General features: G+C 43.5%; 1 protein-coding gene across 2 annotated transcripts; it reads right to left on the bottom strand.

The window, feature by feature from the left end:
* Positions 1-3,644: 3,644 nt before the first annotated feature.
* Positions 3,645-20,218, bottom strand: FKBP9 (FKBP prolyl isomerase 9). Of its 2 annotated transcripts, none has more exons than XM_090142271.1 (10): positions 20,046-20,218; positions 16,772-16,917; positions 16,161-16,350; positions 15,331-15,476; positions 14,260-14,449; positions 12,170-12,315; positions 10,703-10,889; positions 8,304-8,449; positions 6,637-6,800; positions 3,645-5,255 (listed from the first exon to the last, which is right to left on the bottom strand). In XM_090142271.1, exons 1-10 carry the CDS (start codon positions 20,201-20,203, stop codon positions 5,073-5,075), a joined length of 1,656 nt encoding a protein of 551 aa, XP_089998397.1. In that variant the 5' UTR covers positions 20,204-20,218; the 3' UTR covers positions 3,645-5,072. The 2 variants fall into 2 exon arrangements, with proteins under 2 accessions (XP_089998397.1, XP_031464223.1); XM_031608363.2 differs by lacking the exon at positions 20,046-20,218 and adding an exon at positions 19,459-19,749.
* Between the last annotated feature and the right edge of the window lie 226 nt (positions 20,219-20,444).

Here is a 20,444-nt window from a genome sequence, read left to right as displayed (position 1 = left end):
TAGAACCCATTTCCTGGGAAAAGGGTGGCTGCTAGTCAAAGAATTTACTTCTGAAATGTCACACGTACAGCTTTCCAGAAACAAAAACAGTTGCTTACATGAACATCCTGAACGTGTGCTTTTAATAATCAATAGTATGTAGGTTTTTAATCTCTTTTCATCATCTCATGACCTGCTGCCAGCTCTAACTTACTTACACAGTAATTAAAAGAAGGCATTAGCTGCATTTTTAAACACACTTCCCATTTTCAAAATCCCATTTTTCTGTCCCTGATCCGTTGGCTGGCAATAAGAGCTGTCAGTTAGCTCTCCTAAAACATGAGCAAACAGCACACCATGTTTACTGCTAACAAAATTAACACAACAGCTATGGGTTAAAATTATCCTCCAGCAATGTCTACCTAAATCAGATTTGTGGCAATGACATCTCACAGCCCTGAGTGTACACTTCATTTGTTAATTTGAAGGAAAGCATATATATAGAAATATATATATGAATATATATACATACACACTCACACATTTCCTATCAAAAACCTGATTCTAAAGTTTAAGGAGTAAGCAACAACATTAGGTGAATTTAAAACTTCCTTTTTTTCTTCTATTCACAGTATCTATTCTTTCTATAGCAGATATCCAAGGTCAGGTATTTGGGATCCCTACCTAGCTAAAAATGTTTCCTGATTGGGCATTGCAGACAGCTCTGATGTCCTCTTACTGTCAAACACAAATAGTCCTGAGCTGAGCCCAAGGCTTACACCCAGTGTTACCTGAAGATGCCATTTTTTCTTTAATCTTAAGGGAAAATCTGAATGTTTATTCCCACCAAAAAAAAAAAAAAAAAAAAAAAGCAACATTTTTTTGAGTTCAACAATTGCAAAACTCTGAGTTTTTGAATATACTTAGAACATACAAAGCTATGCAGCAGGAAGCATCTCTTCCACATGAAGGCTGAAAAAATATTCACAAAATACCTGAATTTTTCCGGGTGCCCACTTGCATTTCTTTCTTCTTCCATTAGTGGTGTTACAATCCAGTAGGTATTTACCAACCTTGACTGCAGACTGCCTCACCCACCAAGGAGACACAATAGGAGCCAGCTGCTCTGCTCTGGGAGTAGCACCTGGCTCCAGTAGAGGAGCTGCAGCAGCCTGGCTTTGGGAGAGCCTCTCATTGACTAAACGAGGCTGTTTTCATCCAGTTACTGATGATATTTAAAGAGTCATTATCCATTAGTTTCAAAACATTTCAAAACAAGTTATCTTAGCGAGGTATGTAAAAAAGTACCATATACATTACACAAGAAACAGCAGGCACTGAGAAGACCTTACAGCAGCCTGCCAATACCTGAAGGGGACCCACAGAAAAAGCTGGGGAGGGGCTTCTTATAAGGGCAGGTATCAACATGATGAGGGGAAATGGTTTTAAACTGGACGAGGGTAGGTTTAGACCAGATATCAGTAATTCTGATATCTGGTGAGGGTGTAAGATATTGGAACAGACATTTACTGTGAGAGTGGTAAGATATTGGAACAGGTTGCCCAGTGATGCTACGGATGCCCCGACCCTGGAAGTATTGAAGACCAGGAGCAACCTGGTCTAGAGGGAGGTGTCCCTGCCTGTAGCAGAAGGCTTGGAACCAGATGATCTTAAAGGTTCCTTCCAACCCAAACCATTCTGTGATTCTATGATCTAGTTTCTTTTCACTTGAAAAGTGATTATACATTTTTGAGATAGAAAATATTTGGTTTTTTTTTCTAAATCCACCACAGGCCACCCTCTTTAACTTTTTATTTCTTGCTGGGGCAGGGAGGTGTGGTGGCTCTGCTCTCACAATCAACTCCAGCACAATGTACCTTCTGAGCCCACACTCCTTCCCCCAGGACCTGTTTGGTAACTGGTTGCTTGTATACCAGCTGCATAATAAGCACTTCTGTTTCTTTGCTGCTATCTCCAAGCTCCCATAGATCTCTCCAGATTTGGAAATAGAGTTGCTTTTCCCTGCAGGAAAACAAACAAACAAACCAGGACTCACATTTGCCCCTCTATGGCAAGGGCAGGACATGTTGGAATACCACACACCCCAGAGGCTGTGGTGGGACCAGGAAAGGCTCCCAGCTGGAGCCCCTTTGCCTTGGGATGGTCTCTGCACACTGCAAGGAGCATGGGTTGGAGGCATTCAGCTTCAGCACAACCACGTCCTCTCAAAGGAGCTTGCCTTTCAGGTTGGAACCTAGAGCTGCTAGCAGAAAGGAGAGCAACATGCAGGGTTTTTGTGAATCATCAAAAACCCCAAATTTTATGCGGTTCAGCTTAATGTGGTCCTACTTGCCTTTGGGCAAGTAAACACATAGTGTGGATATGATTACTTTGCAGGAAGTTTGCCTGCTTATCCTCTGCTTTATCCCTGAAGCTGCATTCTCCTTTCTGAAATGGCAGCCCCCAGGGAGGGGGTGCTGACAGCAGCTTCCTCTTGGCAGAAAACATCATTTGGATAAGTCACAAACCACACTTGTGAAGTCCTAAGAAACAGTAAAATGAAGATTTCACTCCTCAGATGTACCCTGGCGGTGAAGTCAGACCTGTTACACCATCACAGACCTGTGCTTCTGAAAACTTCCAGCGTTGCAGTCTGAGGGATTGCCAAGGGACTGCAGTGCTGCTCTTTGTACTCAGCCTAACCCACAGCACAGCTCTGCACTCCTGGTTTTCTAGGAACTGTTCAGATCAGCCCAGGGAAGTGACTACAAGGATCCTCCACGCAGAAATTCCCAATGACTAAGATTCTCCTCAGATTTTCCATCCTCAGAACACACCTTTTTGAGGTACGTAGTGAAGAGATTATGGGGTTATTTCCACATTTTGGGGGCTATTTCTAGCAGCACTCAATCAGAACTTGCTTCCAGCTCCCCACGTCAGCTCCATAAATGCACAGAAGTAAATCTGAACAACAGCGGCAAGCAAGCAATCTACTTACACCTAAAATGAAGGGGAAAAACTTTGTGCAATGCTGTTCTGAGAAATCTGCTTTTGCAAGATGTTGACACTTCTGAGGAGCCAGCTCAGGTAAAAAAAAAAATATATATTTGCATTTCTATTGCCATCTACTGCTAACCACAGTGTTTATAGCTGTCATGTAGCTGACATTGGCCCCAAAGCAGACCAGGCTCCCAGCATTTTACTTGCAATACACAGTACATTGTACTCCAGTACAATTCTGGAGCTACAGAAGTGAAAACATCAAGCCTCAGTTGCAAAGCACAGTGGGTTTGCTTTCACTACCCTGAGGAATTAAACACTGCTCCTTCTGTACGTAATCCAACTTCATCAGCTGAGAGACATCGAGTCCCCAACCTAGAGAAACATCACCTGCCCAGTGGTCCCAAGTGATGGAAGTGTGGGGTGGTTAACATAGGGAACTACTTGTAAGGCCAGAGAGTTGATTTAGCTTCACTTCTGTGAAGTACACAACCAGAATATCTTACTGTGGTTTTAACTGCTTCGAATCAAGTATTTTAATTCAAAATATTTCTTCCCTGAGATTAATAGTAACATTGAACATGTAAGACTGCTGTGTGCAGAGTGCTGTGAGAAGGGTGTTTGCTTCTATTCCATCCCCACCTATCAAAGTGCCAGGAAGAAAATGTAATTAATTAACATTTTATTTAACAAAAAGATCAGTTATCCAACATTTAATGATATCAAATGCCAAAAATAGTTCACTGCTTTTTCTTTAACAACTGTATTAAAAACCAATACAAAATCTTTTTGCCCAATCAAAAGACCAGTTTCTAAAGAGCATCTCAGGGAGCTTACAACCCACATGTACAGATGAAGAAAAGCAAGAAACTAGACACAAAGCATATAATGAAACACAACTCCCTTTCTACGTGTCTTTGACAGTGTTGCACTATACCTATTTGTGCTCTTTTTACATGTAATGTAGTGAGGGGGGAAATCATACAGCTTTCCAGAAAAAAATGGCTATTTAGTGTATTTTTCTATTAAACAGCTATAGCTACATTTAGAGCTTTCATGGGTGATTGTATTAAGAGTTCATCATCTAAACAGCACTCCCAGGGTTCATCTGATATTGAGGGATATGCCAGAACATTTGCAGGTGTAAACAGGGTCTGTTCCTTGATTCTGTCACTGTCTTTTTGTTTGTTCCCCATGCCAGGCTGCTCTGCTGCACCAGCTCCTCGTGGCTGCTGAGCCTAACAATTCCCAAAATAGGAGGCAGAAGCCCAACGCAGAATCGATTGTATCCAGTATTTATGACACTATTTGGACCCTGTAATACTAATATTTAAAGTCTAACAGAACTATAAATAAAGTTGCAACTATAAATGTTTGGGAATCACCCCCTAAAACAGTGAACAGTGTTTTAACAGGCCAGCAAGAAGAGTCGAAGTTATTAAATACAACAGAGGGGTGGCAAACTCATTTCATGAAATAATAAGCCACCCCTCACACGGATACAATTCTAGGCCTGTTCACTTCACAGCTTAGGAAATTTTGCAATGGCACGGTAATCATTTACGTGTTCTGCAATTTGCAAATCAAGAGCTCCCACTGGCAAATATTCCTCTGAGTTTGTTCTGTGACCGGAGAGAGTGCTCATCCCTTCTGACACGAAATGGGATCAACTACTGACAACTTTTAGTTATTTTCATGGGGAATATTTTCTGATATGTTCTCCCGCAGGAATATTTCAGATACGGTGTGTTTCTCAAAAGTCTTTGTAAGGCACTCTGTAAGTGTCTCCCCTCCACACATCCAAGTGACTTTGTATTGATCCACGGAGCGCGTGCTTCACGACGCCACGTCTGGCAGTACATTCTATCAGGTTACACATCCTCTCTTAAGGCACTTAAGACTGCTTTTTATTTTTTACATACACCTAACAATTCCAACTGAAAATCTCCTCCTGTTTCAACAGTCTGCCCAGCACACGAGCATGGGCACACACAGGCTGAGCACTAACCTTACAGAAATGCACTTGCTTAAACCCCTCCCAGTACACACGTCCTAAGAGTAGGCCAGCTCAGTACCCTTCACTCCTTTTAGCTTTACAGTTCATCGTGTCCCTCTTTGGCCTCTTGGTCCTTCAGCTTGAATTCTTCAGCAGTAACTTTACCATTTCCATCCCGGTCCTGATTGGTGAACATATTTTTGACAATCTTCTCAAAATCAAAACCAGGAGCTAGTTTTCCTTTGCCAGAATCAACCTGAGCTTGAATGTACTCTGAAAACTGTGGGGGAAAGGAGGAGAAAACAGCTCATTTAGAACAAACGTCGAGAACTGATGAGGTAAATCTTACAACTTAAATTAGACTAATTAGGAGAGACACATGAGATTAAATTGCACTACGTGGAGCTCGAGAAGAATTTCCTCACTTATTCCAGCCATCTCTGGATTCAGAATAAGAAAAGATATTTCTCATCATTTTGAGTGTTTCAGGTTTTTCTTTTTAGAGTGTAGGAAAGATGAGGTAAACAAAAAGTGAGTTAGGAACAGTTCTATACAGAGAGGGGGTGTCTGATTCTGCATGCTGACACAAGAAGTTTGTATCGTAAATCAAGCCTCCACCTGCAGCCTAAAAGATTGTGCACAAGAGAAAAGAGTGAAACACGGAAACGAGAGCTGAAATATCAGGATATCATGCATTTAAGTTAAAGTAGCTTCAGGCATTATGCCTTGCATTGAATTCCCATAATTTCGATGAGGGGAAGAGTGATGAAAAGGTTGCCAGGTTACAAGGTTAGTTTTCCCTACAAATTCTTTCCTGACACATATGGTGATGCTACTGATCTGGCAGAAATCATACTGCTGGCTTGCCATGAACAGAAAGCCCACAGTTAGCTTTCCTGATCACTGATCTCTATGGCACTACTTGCTAAATAAGCTTCAGTAACGAGAACTTCTTTTGCCATTCACTGACACTTTTTGGACTAAGCACCCTTTTAGTCTCTTTGGCTCCTCCCTCCCCTCCTTGCCAGGTGACACCACAGGGAAGACTGGAGAATTAAAAACAAACAAACAAAATTCCTCAGTTAAGAGCAAACACAAAGGAAAACCTCACAGAGATTTATATAATCAGAAGTGGCATGGCAAAGAGAAGGGACTTTCCATTAGGGCACTCAGTGGCATTCTCACACTGCAGATTTGAAGAGCAAGTGTGGGGAAAGACTTGTTCATTACACAGCACACTGTTCACCTATGGAGGTTCCAGAATTGATTGGACCACTACTGCAAGCTCATCTTTGTCTCAAGATTTCACCAAAAACCTTCAGTGAGCAAACACTGTGAAGGCTGATATAGTGAAGGATCATTGAATACTAGCCTTGCCTTTTATGCCCATTCCCTACAGATCTGATGTTGACCACAGGAGACAACAGAAGCACACAGTCTTAAGTAGAAAGCCATTCCTGTTTGTTTTTTTCTCACTTCCCTCTCTAGAGCTAAATAACTGTATTTAAACAGACACGCTGGCTTCCTGTTAACTTGAAAACACTCAAGATATGAAAAAAGACAAGCAAAGTGAAGCAAAGACTCCATTCTTTGATATCTGAGCACCTTGGTGATGGCATCAGGAGAAAACTATAGGAAGAATTTTCACTGCCTTAGCTTACCTCTTCCAAAAGGACCTCTCCATCATGATTCTGGTCTATTTCTTCAAAAAGATTGGGAGAGACTTCACCATTCCATACAAACATGTATCCTTCAGGCAAGCCAGACACCAGCTCCAGAAGTTCAATGTCAAAAACTAACACAGCACTGCCAGGCACTTCTCCTTCTGTCCCAACAAAAGGCAAAGAGAGGTGTTTATACTCTTCAGTGTAAGTGAGGACATTTGCTTTTAATACACAATTATATTTCTCTTCCATCTCCGATGGGTTCTTTTCTACTGTGATCCCCAAGCCCTGGGATTCCAAGCCCACCAAACCTTCCTGCTCCCTTCAGCAGAGGTGAATGTAACATAAAGGAAGAAATCAGAATAAAACTGCATCCACATTTTTTTAATTACAAAGTAAAAATGTGGGAATTAATGTACCTACCCAATACACTGTGTATCAAATGTTAGTGACACATACACACACATGTGTTGTAACAGCTGGGTATACTGCCTCAATTAAACTATAGAAGGAGCTTAATTTATCCTTGAAAAAGTAAAACAGAGGTCATCTCTAACTTTTATTCAGCAGCAACAAGAAGCTTTTCAGATTTGTGGGCATATATCGAAACACTGACAATCATGTAATGTTTCAAACCATGGATATCAAATACAATTAGCATGATGCCAAATACCTACCACTAGTGTATTCATAATGGTTTTTACATAGCACATTTTTTCCCATTTATTTATTTCTTTATTTATTTCCATTTATTTATTTATTTCCAGTTATTTTTCAATGTATTATATATAACTACATAATCTTATAGAATAGTATAAAGTGTCATATATTTCTAATACTCATATTTCTTCATAATTCTTATGGAAACCAGGTACAAGTAAAAAAGCCTTTTTATCACTTATCACAAATTAATTCTCCCTTAAGCCTGACATTTGATGCCTGGCAGTTTTCATAAAATACAAACTGTTCTGGAGACATGCAAGGAGCATAGTTACTTACACGACTGTTTTTACATTAAACCAGAGCAAAAAGCTCTGGAATCTCCTGGTAAGACTCCTTTCCCCCAGTTCTTTAACTATCAAAGTTCTTATCATTTCTATATTGTTCTTTCTAATGTTGTCCTTGTCACCAAAAAACTGATAAGCCTTCATGCTCTAAAACATGGATTTTCCAAGGTGCCTTGTTTTCTTGCTGGGGTTTCAACAGTGGTCATAAATTGCTGCACATTTTACACTCAGATTACATGATTTCTGAATTTTGAGTTTTCTTTGAATTTTCTAACACATAGGTGCTGAAATTCAGTTGTCTTTTGTACACAGCATAGTGAATACCCATTCCCTATCAGTGAGAACTGTGTTTACATCCCTCTGCAACACCAGAGTGCCTGGAGCTTTCCATTTTGACAAAGCAACATTACTGGAGCATGTGTTAACCTTTGTGCTGGGATACTCTCTGCAGTGGCCACAGCAATAACATGACTTAAATGCAACATGTTCCTTTCAATAGGGAATGGGGGCACTAACTAAAATAATGAAATGAAAACAAACTCTAAAAAATGATGTTCAAGCAGCTAAGAGATACTCACCTAACACACAGCAAGCAACAAAACCTGCATACATGCTCCAGAGTCCTAAGTGGACGTGCAATAGGTCTCACTTACTTACCCACTCCATCTTCTCCATAACCAAGATGAGGTGGTATAACAACTGTCCGTCGCTCTCCAACACACATATCCTGAAGGCCCATGTCCATCCCTATCACCACCTGTCCAGATCCCAGAACTATGTTGTAGGTCTTGCCAAGACTGTGTCTGGAGCAAGGGGAAAAGAACCCAAAAAAAAAAAAATTAACATACTGTATAGAATTTCTATTACTCAGAACTACCATGTGAGTAGCAGTTTCTAATCAGTGTTTTCTCTTTGCCAAGAATTAATGTCATGCCCAGTGCTCTGTTCTACCAAGCAGTTACCTGAAGTTCTTCTCAAGGCAGCAAGACACAGCCAACATCAACCAGAAGTGTCCCAGCTCTTGATAAGTCATCTGGTATTAAAATTCTAGGTTTCTTGAAAGAAATCCCATTAGAATGATTCATCCTGCCAATTAAACCCCCAAAGTAGTTTATCTCTAAGCAAGATGCTCTGCCTCTCAAATATTTTCAACTACTGATGTTGGCTTTTTTAGCAGACCTAAAAACTCCAGATGTACATTTATCCCAGAACTACAAACCTATGAGGACTGGGATACATTCAGATGCATCAGCCATTACATTAATATGAATCACTCACCATAACAAGTGAATTATCAAGGCAGCTGGAAAGTATAAGAGTACTATGCTATTTAACATGATCATTTTTCAAATTATGCTTTGTTGCTCTTATTCCTGAAATTAGAAATTATCAAGAGGTAACCCAGAAGATAAGCATATATTGTAACTCTAAAAGAGTGTGTTAAGACTTATTACATAGTATGCACCACATTAGCAGGATCCTTTCTTCTGTCAGTCTCCTGTCCTTGGCTGTTTAGCTTGACTTTACCACTGCAGGACATGTTTTTTTTTACAGCAGAGTGTTATTTGCAAAGAAAACAGTTCAGTGGATAGCAGGCCCATCCTAAATTTAGAATTGTGAGATTCACAATCTTTGATGCCCTATGAACTGCTTTGAATAACACAGTCTCAACATTCCTTGGCTCCTGCCACAAAATGAGAACTGTGCATTTCTACCACATAAAAGATGTTTTGTATGCATGGTGTTACTTCCATACATACCTGACCACAGCACAATATCATGTGTTTCGACACAAGCCAGCTTTTCAGCTCTGCAAGCTACTGTGTGAACTGTGAGAACTATGCACTGGCTTCCTATGATAATCATAACCTGTTTAAAAATAGCTTTTTCCAACTTCCCTTCCAAAAATTAAATATTATTTAGATGACTAATGCTATGCAGAAAACAACAGAAAGAAAACTAGCAAAAGTATTGAAGCTAAACAGTGTTGTGGGCTCACTTCAGTTGTATATGAGAGACTGGAGCAGTCTCTGCTATCCTCATAGACCTCCTGTCAACAGGAAGAGGAACATTATAATCACAGCAATGACCTGGTGATAATTTCTCCACGCTGCCACTTATTGGGACAGTACAGTTGCACTAAGGAAAACCAGCACCCATGCGTGGTACAGACATGATGACTACTTACTGTACAACACCCTGAAGCCAGCTTTAACAGGACCACACCGAGTGCCTCTACAAGACCTCTCTCAGGAGCACTGAACCAGCAGAGTGCAAACTCTTCCCAGGAGACTGGTTTGTTCACACAGAGCCCAGCACCATTCCGGTACAACGGGCCCAGATTCCTGAATTTGCCATCTGTCATGCAGACAACTCGTTTCATCACTCTGCCTGTAGTGTTTATGTTCTTTTCCAGCACATTCCTACACCCTCTTTGTTCCTGTTTCTCTCACTATGATAGACTGCCTTCCTTCTCCTATGCTTCTTAGGCAGGCAGACATAAAAATACAAACTGTGTAATAGCTTTTCAGGCTGTTCCAGAGGAGGGTCCAGAGGAGGGCCACGAAGATGAACAGAGGACTGGAGCACCTCCCCTACAAAGAGAGGCTTGTTCAGCCTGGAGAAAAGAAGGCTGCGGGGTGACCTCACTGCAGCCTTTCAGTACCTAAAGGGAGCCTACAAACAGGAGGGGAATCAACTCTTTGAAAGGATGGATAACAGCAGGACAAGGGGAAATGGTCTGAAGTTGAGGGAGGGGAGGGAAGGTTGGATGTCAGGGGGAAATTCTTTACAGAGAGAGTGGTGAGGTGCTGGAACAGCTGCCCAGAGAGGCTGTGGATGCCCCGTCCCTGGAGGTGTTCAAGGCCAGGTTGGATGGGGCCCTGGGCAGCCTAGTCTAGCATTATATGTGGAGGTTGATGGCTCTGCATGTGGCAGGGGGTTTGGAGATTCATGATCCTTGAGGTCCCTTCCAACCCTGGCCATTCTGTGATTCTGTGATATTCACTGCCTTCACTGCTGCCAGAGCCATTTTCTTTAATGGCTAATATACTCACGTCGAGACCAGCAGAGTGCCATCCAGGAGCGAAGCATTGTAGTGATACTTCAGGTAATCTCCCTTCTTACTCAGTAGGCTGCAGTTGGAAGGTTTGTAGTTAACAGTAATGCTGACTGAATCAGAGGGGTTGTGGAAGTCAGCCACATGAATGTCAAAGACCAGCACCGCAGATCCAGGAATCTTTCCTAGGTAAGAAGCAAATTAGGCAAGTAGTAGGAAAAGAAATGGTACCCAGAAAGTCATGTGATGACCAGGTTCTGTACCCAGTAGGAAAATTAATTCCCTCTACGTCCACTACTGAGTCATTTTGCTCTTCTTGTTCAGATTTAAAGGATTACGTCTCCTCTATAAGCAATAGATGCAAGTTTCATCCAATGTAGGAAAGGGAACCAGTAGAAAAGCACTGAGTTTGCACTCAGTTCCATGATGAAGGAAAAAATATTCATTATTCTGAATTGGAAAACCACTCAGAAATGAAGCAATAAGCATGTATTTTCCTCTGACCACCCTAAATGAGACTGCTATTTGTTTCACACATCAACTCATTATCGATCATCAGAATTCTCATAGGATTTCTCATGCTTCAAGGAATGCTACTGTGTCTTAAAGGTTACATTTTCCTAATATGTGCTGATTGCAAGCAACTTCTTCTCCCCTACCCAGGATAATGTGTAACTGCATTACCAGCAATGCCAGGCACATCCAGAGCCAGCAGTGAGTTTTGTTGGTAAGGAGCCTCATTCCCAAATCAACAGCCCAGAATTTGTATTCACAGAACAGAGGCTTCTCTTCTAAGTCAGTTTTTCCAAGTATCAACCCCGGAGGTACCTTTTAAAACACCAGCCACAAAACTGTGATTGGCTCTATATTCAACCTCTCACAGCAATCCTTTTTGTACTAGTAAGTCCTCCCAAAGGAATGTTAATTGTATGTTATACATACACAGATACTTTGGTGTTACATGCATCTGTTTACAGAGGCGGCTTAGGAGTCCACAAAACCTGTGGCTGTGGAAGGAATGGGGAAGAAAACTTAACACAGTTAATTCCTTTAGCACACAGCACTTGTTAAGACACAGGAAGGAATCTGACTCTGCAGTGCTGCAGAGTTCATGGCACCCAAGTACCAGTCTGTCTGAAACACTGATTATCCAAATGATTTCAGGTCACCAAGTACCAATCTGCCTGAAACATTAATTATCCAAATGATTCCAGGTCACCAATTACATGAGAGATTGTCCTGCATTCCTATTGTCCTGCCTATTGGGTAATTAAAATAATTTTGCACGTTCTGGGTGTTATCCTGTCAGTTGCGTGCCCACAAATTAACAGATTAATTTATAGGCCTTTTGAACACCAAAAAGTTGGAACACAATACTTTATATATCTTAACTACAAACAACTGCACTGAACAGCAAAGGAAACGTCATTAATTATGGAAGTTTTGAATGAAAAGTCAATCTTACCTCTTCCTTCTTCTCCATATCCAAGGTGTGGAGGGATTATTATTCTTCTCCTTTCACCAGTGCATACACCTAGCAAACCTTCATCCATCCCAGCAATCACATAGCCCTTCCCCACATAGGTGTCATACGTACGATTTCGTGAGTAGCTGTGGAAAAGTTATTTGCTTTTTTAGCACTGGCAGGTGCTCAAGAGAGTACAGAATCTTGCAACACAGTTCTTAAACCAGTTAGGTCAAACACGTGATCCTTAACCATCACCAGAGAGACACAATGCAATCATCATGAATGTAGGCCACCAAGTTTCACAAGTCAGTGATGCATATGTGTCACTCATTAGCCATTACTGGGGCCCTGGCTTGTTTGCAAATGCATCCCTACTATATCATGAAAAAAATCTCACCTTTTTCTGTACTTTATTACAAATGATGTTTTTTGAGTTCAAATCGCTGAAAAAAAATCAAAGCTTTCTCCTTGGAATTTTCCCATGCCCTAACCCTATTTTCATAAGTGCTTAACAAGATATATTTCAGGTTCATTTTTGTCAGACACCTATCTCATTTTGCAACCACAGCTATGCTGCTGAACTGCTACAGGCAGGAGGTAGAATAAATAAATTCTCCTGGGATGCACAGCATTAAAATGAGTCACGACAACAAAAAGTATCAACACTATCCCTCCCTTCTTAACTATCTCAATCACTTAAACACTGGTTTATGAATATGCTTCAGCACCTAAGGTAAGAGTGAAACAAGCCTACAACAACAGATGATGTTTACTAGAAGGATGTGTCTGTCTTCTGCCTTTCTTTGAGGCATGTTACATGAAGGCACAAAGAAGGGAAGGCAGAAAGGTTTTAATTCATCTTTATGAGATAACTCTGGGACAGAAGGAGACCAATATACAACCTTAGTTAATTTGGGGGCTTGCTGAACTGCTCTAAGTCCAGACTGCCTTGGCTGAGCTTCCCAGGTACTTTCTGCAGCTGAATATTGCAGAGAAAGAAATGAATGAAAAGATTATTAAAGATCTTGACCCCAGCCATTAGCTGTGCTTTTGGAATGCTCCCTGCACTAGTGACTTCTTTTTTTCCTGGCCAACTCCAAGGCTTTCACTAATGATTGCTAGCTGCTCTATTTCCTCCTCGCCTTGTTAGACATGGCCTTTCTTGTAAATTCTGCAGGAAGCCAAGATATGACACTTCAATAAAGATTATAACAATTATCAGCTCTTTGGAATGATATATAGGCAGTTGTCTACAAAGCATTTATTACTAATTATTGACAAAAACCCTAGTAAGCATATTTCAGCTTTTTAAACAATTGTTTAATTGCTACAGAAAAGACAATGCCCATTTACTACTGAAAAAAAAAAATAAGAGATATTCTGGCCAGGTGCACTGTGGATAAGCTAGAAGTTCTTAACTTGCAAGTTTCTGTAAGGTGTTCTGAAAGCAGGAGAAGGAAAGTAATGTACTGCTCATTAAAAGAGAAAAAAATAATGTCTCAGTAACTTACAAGGGTATTATTCATCATATAATTCTGTACAAGGTGTGGGTGTACCCAGAGCACTTTGAATATGAAGTGACAGTGAACCTTCTTCCTTTATGAAGAAACTGTGTTGATTGTGTCTTGAAAGGCACCAGCCTTCAAAATGTACACAGCTTTCAAGTAGAGAAGGAAGGCTTCAGATATTAACCTCCAACTAGGCACGAGATCACTGACCCACAATTCTCAGGACATAAAACATAAAATAGGAATCATATTTACTTTCTCTCTCTTCAGTAGATTTATCTACTTGGCATATAAGCTCAGTGGAGCAAAATCTATTCAAGCACACATCTGAAGCATGTAGAGTTTCACATAGGCAACCCCTAGATGGCATCTCTGATACTGCCCAAATACAAAATAGCCTTCTGTCTTCTGAGTTTGATAAGAGCTGTGTGGTTTTTTTTTTAAATACAGGAAGACTCCAACTCCATTCAAAATTTCCGAAAAGGAAGGAATAGCAAAGAGTTTCATATGAGCATATTATGGACAAGACAGACAAACCAAGTTGGAAATGGAATCTGTGGTGCTGAACAGTTTGGTTACCTGGAATCAAACAAGGTGCCATCCAAAAGGGTGCCATTGTAATGGTATCGGATGAAGTCCCCTGTTTGGGTTCTTCGCTCACAGGATTCTGGCACAAGCTGGTTCTCAATAGTAATACCATCTTTAGGGTTGTGGAGATCTAGCAAAGCCACGTCAAAGACAAGAGAAGCTTGGCCAGGGATCTCCTTACCTGAAAATGACACAGAGCATGTGTTCTACAGGGAGCTTAAGAGTTCTTGTTGAAGAAAAAACACTGCCAAATCAGGCACTTCACCTCCTAAAATAAACCAGCATAATCTGCTTCTAGTCAGTCATTCTGCGTGTGGGTTTGTCACTTAATTCTCCCATTCAGTTATTTCCTTCTGTTCCTACAGGAATGGCACTGCCTCACCAAAAACAAGGCTCTTTGGTAATGCTCACCTTAGTCATGTATGCCACCAAGTCCACCTGAATTCCATGTTTTAAGCTACCACTATTTCCAACACACTTTATGAATACAGTGCCTAAAACATCCATCAGGATACAGATGTGGTACATCTAACTCTTTTGGTTAACACCAAAACAGGAGACTACACCATAGAAGTTGAAGATGGACGAGTTGACTCTCTCAGTAAAAAAATACCTCTTCATCAACACACAAATTATAATGTGGATTGCTTTGTCTGAGAATCAGTGAGCTCAAGATCTTGTCAAAATTTCATAACACAGCCTGTGCATTTCTGTTTTCTGCTCTCAGTGGCAGTCTTTGGAAAAATTATGCAGACACCTGACTTTTTGGAGCCATTATTAACTAGAAGTGATATTCTCTAAATGAAATTAGACTTCAGTATGTAAAGTTTACAGTTTGTACCAACAACATGTTAACGTACTGCTCACGTTAAAAAAAAAAATCTTTTATTTTATAATCAGCTACATCCCATACATAGTACATTTTTATCTTCTCTTTCCATCACTTTGTTCCCTTTGCCTGAAATTAGTAGTCATGTTGACCATGAATTTAAAATACTCGATTTTGTTTAAGAATATAGATGGCTCAGATTAAAAAAAAAAAAAAAAAAGGAACAACTTTACCATCTCCTTCTTCTCCATATGCCAGGAAAGGTGGAATTGTGATAATGCGCTTCTCCCCGATGCACATTCCCAAGAGACCCTGATCCATTCCAGGAATCAGCCATCCAATGCCCACATATGTATCATAAGTTCTCATCCGATTATGGCTAAAAATACAAACAAACAAACAAAAAAAAAGCCAACAAAGAATTCAGGAACAACATTAATCCCCAGCAGCCAACTACTAAGCATGATATATGCCACCGTTTGCTGCTCGTTATTAACATTAACTTTGCTCATGAATTTACCAATGTCTTGCTGCATAGCATTTTCCAGAACACTTAGCTATCTCAGAAACCTAGCAGAGGTTTTGAAAACTTACTTACAAATAGAATGGCAGCTGTTATTAAAGCATCATTTTCCACACGACTTTAATGAAGGACATATGCTGCACATTTAAAATCACAATATAAAAGTGTTAATAGCTCATTTTCTTTTAAATCTCTGCCTGCTTAACTTATAAAGCTTGTTTGTAACATGAATAGCTATCCTGCACTAGTGATAAAACTATTAGCTGACTGCAGCAGACAGTAATATAGACACGGGCTGCTAATACCTGTGCAGGAATTCTACAGCTGTTTGTTTTATTGGCCTGAGTCAGTACTGCTGTCCCATAGTGCCTGAATAAATTATTTATACATGATGCTGGCCTTTAATTTCTTGGGAAAACTGCCTGTGTTTTTGGTCAGATAGCACAAATTGCTCTAGCAACAGAGTGGGAGAAGATGGTTTCACGTGACTGATTCAGACACCTGCTAAAATACAGAAGCACACACAGCCCAGCTGCACACCTGGAATCAAAGAGAGTCCCATCTAAGAAGGTCCCATTGTAATGGTATCGTACAAAGTCGGACACCTGGACCCTCCGAGTGCACCTCTCAGGTTTGAAGTAAGTCTCAACCTGCACTTCATCTTCAGGATTCCAAAGATCTATCAGAAGCACATCAAAGTGGAGCACGGCGTTGGGGGGTATCACACCAGCTGCAAAAGCAGAACAACACAATGGGGTTTATTTCCTGTTTTCTAAAGGGCAGCAATGTAAAGGGAATCAATCTGCACATTCCCTAAACAATCCGTGGTGCACAACTTCTTCATCTGCGGGTTTGTATTCCTCTGTTCCTTAACACTCCTGCAGCTGCACAGGGGGAGGAGGATCTGACAGCATGATCTGCTATCCACTACATCCATCTGTCCAAATGATCTAGCACTTGTTATCCCTGTGAGTCTGCAAGCAAAGCTGCTTTTGTCGCTGGCAAGACCTGGTGCAGCTTGACAATGGCAAAACACAAAAAAAGCATTTGACAAAAAAAGCAGATGCAAACAGATAGCTATCTCTAGCTAGCATGGCTACAGCCTGAAAGTCCTCTGCAGTCCCAGCTCACCTTCAGCACACTGTACTTACACACGCCTTCGCTTCCATAGGCGAGCTTGGGGGGGATTTTCACGAAGCGCCGCTCGTTGACGCACATCCCAACCAGGGCCTTGTCCATCCCAGCAATAAGTTGCCCTTTTCCCACAAACACGTTAAAGGTGGATCCCCTGTCATAGCTGCAAAGGGAAAAGCAGGGAGAAGAGGTTAGTGGTTCATTTACTGACATCTCTGCTGCTTTTTGAGAGCTTATTTGTACCTAGTCCCTACTTTGCCTGTTAGCTCAAGTTTATCAAGAGGCAGCTGCTAAGGGAACAATTAATTCCAGGTGTTTCTGAAAGTCCAGCCCATCCTTTCCTCTGTTGGCTGCTCGCCACCCACCTGACACACATCCTAACACTGTGCCATGGACACAGTAGGCACCCAAAGCCCACACCTACCAACCATTAATTTACTCACCGGTGCTAGGAGCAGCACCGTGCTTGGTGGCTGCTAGAGCAGGGCAAAGGAAAGAAGGGGCCTTTGAGTCCTAACTTAGTTTGCCCATCGGTTAAATATTTTCTCCACCACACACCCAGCTCTCATTTCACTTAGGTTTGAATAAATAGCAAATACTACAGCTGTGCCTTGAACAGCAAGTTGGCCAGATTGAAAATCAGTCGATCTGATTAAGAGATCTTCCACTGCAAGAAGACACAAACATTCGAAAGGTGAAAGAAGTTGTTCTGCAATGTTGAAGAAAGCCTTCCCTGCAGTCCTGAAAGCAGAGTGTTAGCACAGCACAGCATCAACACCAGCTCTGTCAATCCTGCTGCTGCCCCAAGCCCCCACACCACCCCGTTGTGCTGGACCCAGCTTAGCACCGCTATTCACCTTTACAGGAAAGTATACACCTGTGTCAGGAAGTTTTCAAAAGCCTCATGCCTATTTTTAAGCTTTCTCAAATTCCTTTCACAATTTAAAGGACTTTATTTTTATTTATTTATTTATTTATTTCAGATAGAAAGGAATGTGGACAAGAAAAAGGCCTCTGTTCTGCTGCAGTGCTAGCGAGCAGCCAGCGCTGCGACGCTGCGGGGGAAATGATGTCAAACCCTCCTTGGAGGATGTGAGTATCACTCACACAACACACCGAGCTCCCAGGTCCCAGCAGCCCCTCGGATGTTTCACTGGGAGCTCTGTGCTTCCTGGCAAGCACTTCCCTGAAAACAGAGAGCCCTCTATAGGCAGCACTCGCTTTCTCTTGCACAGATATTCTCGCTCGCCCGCAAGGATGGAAAGTATTTAAATCAGCTCCCTATAAAGTGGGGCATTGAGTTTGGGATGAATTTCAAACCAAAAAGGTTTTTATTGTTTTTCTGTGGGTTTTTCTTTTATTATTCTTGCCAAAAATAAACCTGCAATTAAGAAACCACTGGTGCTGAGCAGGAGCTGAATAAAGCAGGGAGTAGAGCGTGCAGCTCCGCGTAACTGAGCTGGCAGATCCTTTACAGCTCAGCAATATCAGCTTCTATCAGCAGAACTCACCACGCTAACTGCAGATGCATAGAGAACTAAATTCAAGCTTAAAAACTCAGATCGCTTTGTGGCTGTGGAAACAAGAACGAATGAAGAGGTGTATCAGTTAATTACGTGGAACTGCTGTCACTGGAAGAGCTGGGAGTAGTGTGTTGGAGCAGCATTACAGCTCGGGAGCATCTGCACAGAGCAGGAAGCTTACGGCCCGTGGCCACTTTCAAGAGCTGAAGAAGAATCAGAATAAACCTTCCCTTACTTCAACACCTGAGGGACGTCGGTGAGACTGCCACTGTCACCAGCTATCAGCACTGCCATTCAGAGGGAGACATCCAAGGGGACAGGCAATGCATAACCCTGTCCCACCCCACACAATTCACACCCAAGCCACTGGGAATATGGAATGAAGTCCAGCCAACACCTCCGTGCTCCACAGGCACACGCTCAGCCTTGGGCCCAGGTGCACAGCATGGTGCAGAGCTCTGCAGGCACGGCTCAGCACGAGACCAAGGATGGGTGCCTGTGGGTACAGCAGGAACACATCTCTGAACACGTGGCTGCTTCCCACCATGGCACGCATTATTCGAGTGAGTGGGAGCACACTGCCCTCACGCAGAGCCATCCTGCAGTGCACTGGGAAACCCCCCACCACCCCGCACTCTGCAGGACGATGATTTCCCCGGGGCACGGGGAAGATTAGGAAGATTACAGAGAAGAAAGCAGGCAGCGAGCAGTGCTGCTGTCCCTCTCGGCCTCCTGATCCCAATGTTTAGGTTTCCTGATCCCAAAACAACAGGAGGAAGGCGGCAAGGCGTTTCGCTGGAGATAGTCCACGGTGATTCAAGGATAATATACACAAACGCTTCAGAGCGAGCACTGCTCTTGTGTTTCTGTTAGCGACGGCTCCGAATGCTTTGCGCTCTGGTCGGGCTAAGCCTCAAGAAAACAGAGGAAAGGCACGGAAGGAAGCGGGCAGGAAACCCCTGGGCTCTATGACGGGACACCGCTGCCCACCAGGACATCCTGACGGTCCCGGAGCCCCTGGGAACGCAGCGCAGCGTTCCAACCGCCCCAAAGCGGGTCCGACCGCCGCACCGCCGCCCGCTCACCAGACCGCAGCCCTCCAGCCTTCCTTCCCCACGCCGACACCCACCCGACCTCCTCCCCGCGCCCCCCCGACGGCTCCCTGCCTCCCTCCGGCCGACCTGGAGTCGAATCGGGTGCCGTCGGGGAAGGAGCCGAGGTAGTGGTAGCGCACGAAGTCTCCGCGCCGCACGGCCCGCGGGCAGCGCTCGGGCACGAAGCGCCGCTCGACGTGGACGTCGGCGCCGTCCCAGGGCGGCTCCGCGGCGGGCACCGGCGGCGCCTGGCAGGCCGCCCAGCTCACCAGCATCGCCGGCAGCAGCAGCAGCGCGCCGCAGCCCGCTCCGCGCCGAGGCACGGCCGCCGGCCCCGCCATGGAGGGAGGCGAGGGAAGGCTGCCGGCCGCGCCCGCCCCGCTCCGCTCCTCCTCCGGCGGCGGCAGAACTTGCAAACGTGGATGCTGCGCCTCCGGCCCCTTTCCCCCACAATGCTCCCACCCGGGGCGGGGCGCGGCCCCCGCTTTGGGGACGGGGGGTGCGGCGCGGTGCCCCCGGCGCGACGTGGCGCTGCCCGGCTCCGTCCCGCCCCGCCCCGCAGCTCCGTGTCGCGACGGGGAGCGGGGACCGCGGCCGGGAATCGCCTGGAGCCGCGATCTGGCGTGACGCGGCGGCCCCGGAGTCGCCGGGGCGAACGGCGGGGTCGGCGTTACCTGGAACGGTGCAGGTTCGGAATCGCCGCCCGCTTGTTCTGACTTCTGAAGGTACGGGTATTCGCGACGCCCTGCCGGCTGAACCGCAGGATGGCACAGCAAAATGACCTCACGAGCACCAAGTGGGATGCCAGGGCCCAAAAGAAGTGGGCTTTCATGGCAGCCGAGCATCCATTTTCCTTACACTCTGGTCCTGCAAGCTGTGATAACACAGATCTTAGGTTTCTCAGTTACCCTCAGCAGAAAATCTAAGCACCCAGCCCTAGTCCCGTACAAATTAAATAACTTTTTTTTTCTTTCTTTTCAAAAAAGGATGAACGTTGTGGCAGCAGTTTCCTGGTCAAAAGAAATGCCTCACCCTCCCTGGGTCGCTGTTTGGAATGGAGGTGCACAGAAGAA

The sequence above is a fragment of the Phasianus colchicus genome, chromosome 6, assembly GCF_987193195.1.
Source record: "Phasianus colchicus chromosome 6, bPhaCol1.hap1.1, whole genome shotgun sequence".
NCBI classification, from domain to species: Eukaryota; Metazoa; Chordata; class Aves; order Galliformes; family Phasianidae; genus Phasianus; species Phasianus colchicus.
Note: the sequence above shows the minus strand (reverse complement) of the source record. Positions and strands in the feature narration are given on the sequence as shown.

Bases quoted from the DNA above. Each gene is read 5' to 3' on its own strand.
- FKBP9 (XM_031608363.2), bottom strand. From the start codon at position 19,712: ATGGCGGGGCCGGCGGCCGTGCCTCGGCGCGGAGCGGGCTGCGGCGCG. The intron at 16,351-16,771 runs GTAAGTACAGTG...CTGCTTTTGCAG, and splicing joins CTATGGAAGCGAAGGCGTGT to CTGGTGTGATACCCCCCAAC. The intron at 10,890-12,169 runs GTAAGATTGACT...CTTCTTACCTAG, and splicing joins ATATGGAGAAGAAGGAAGAG to GAAAGATTCCTGGATCTGCG.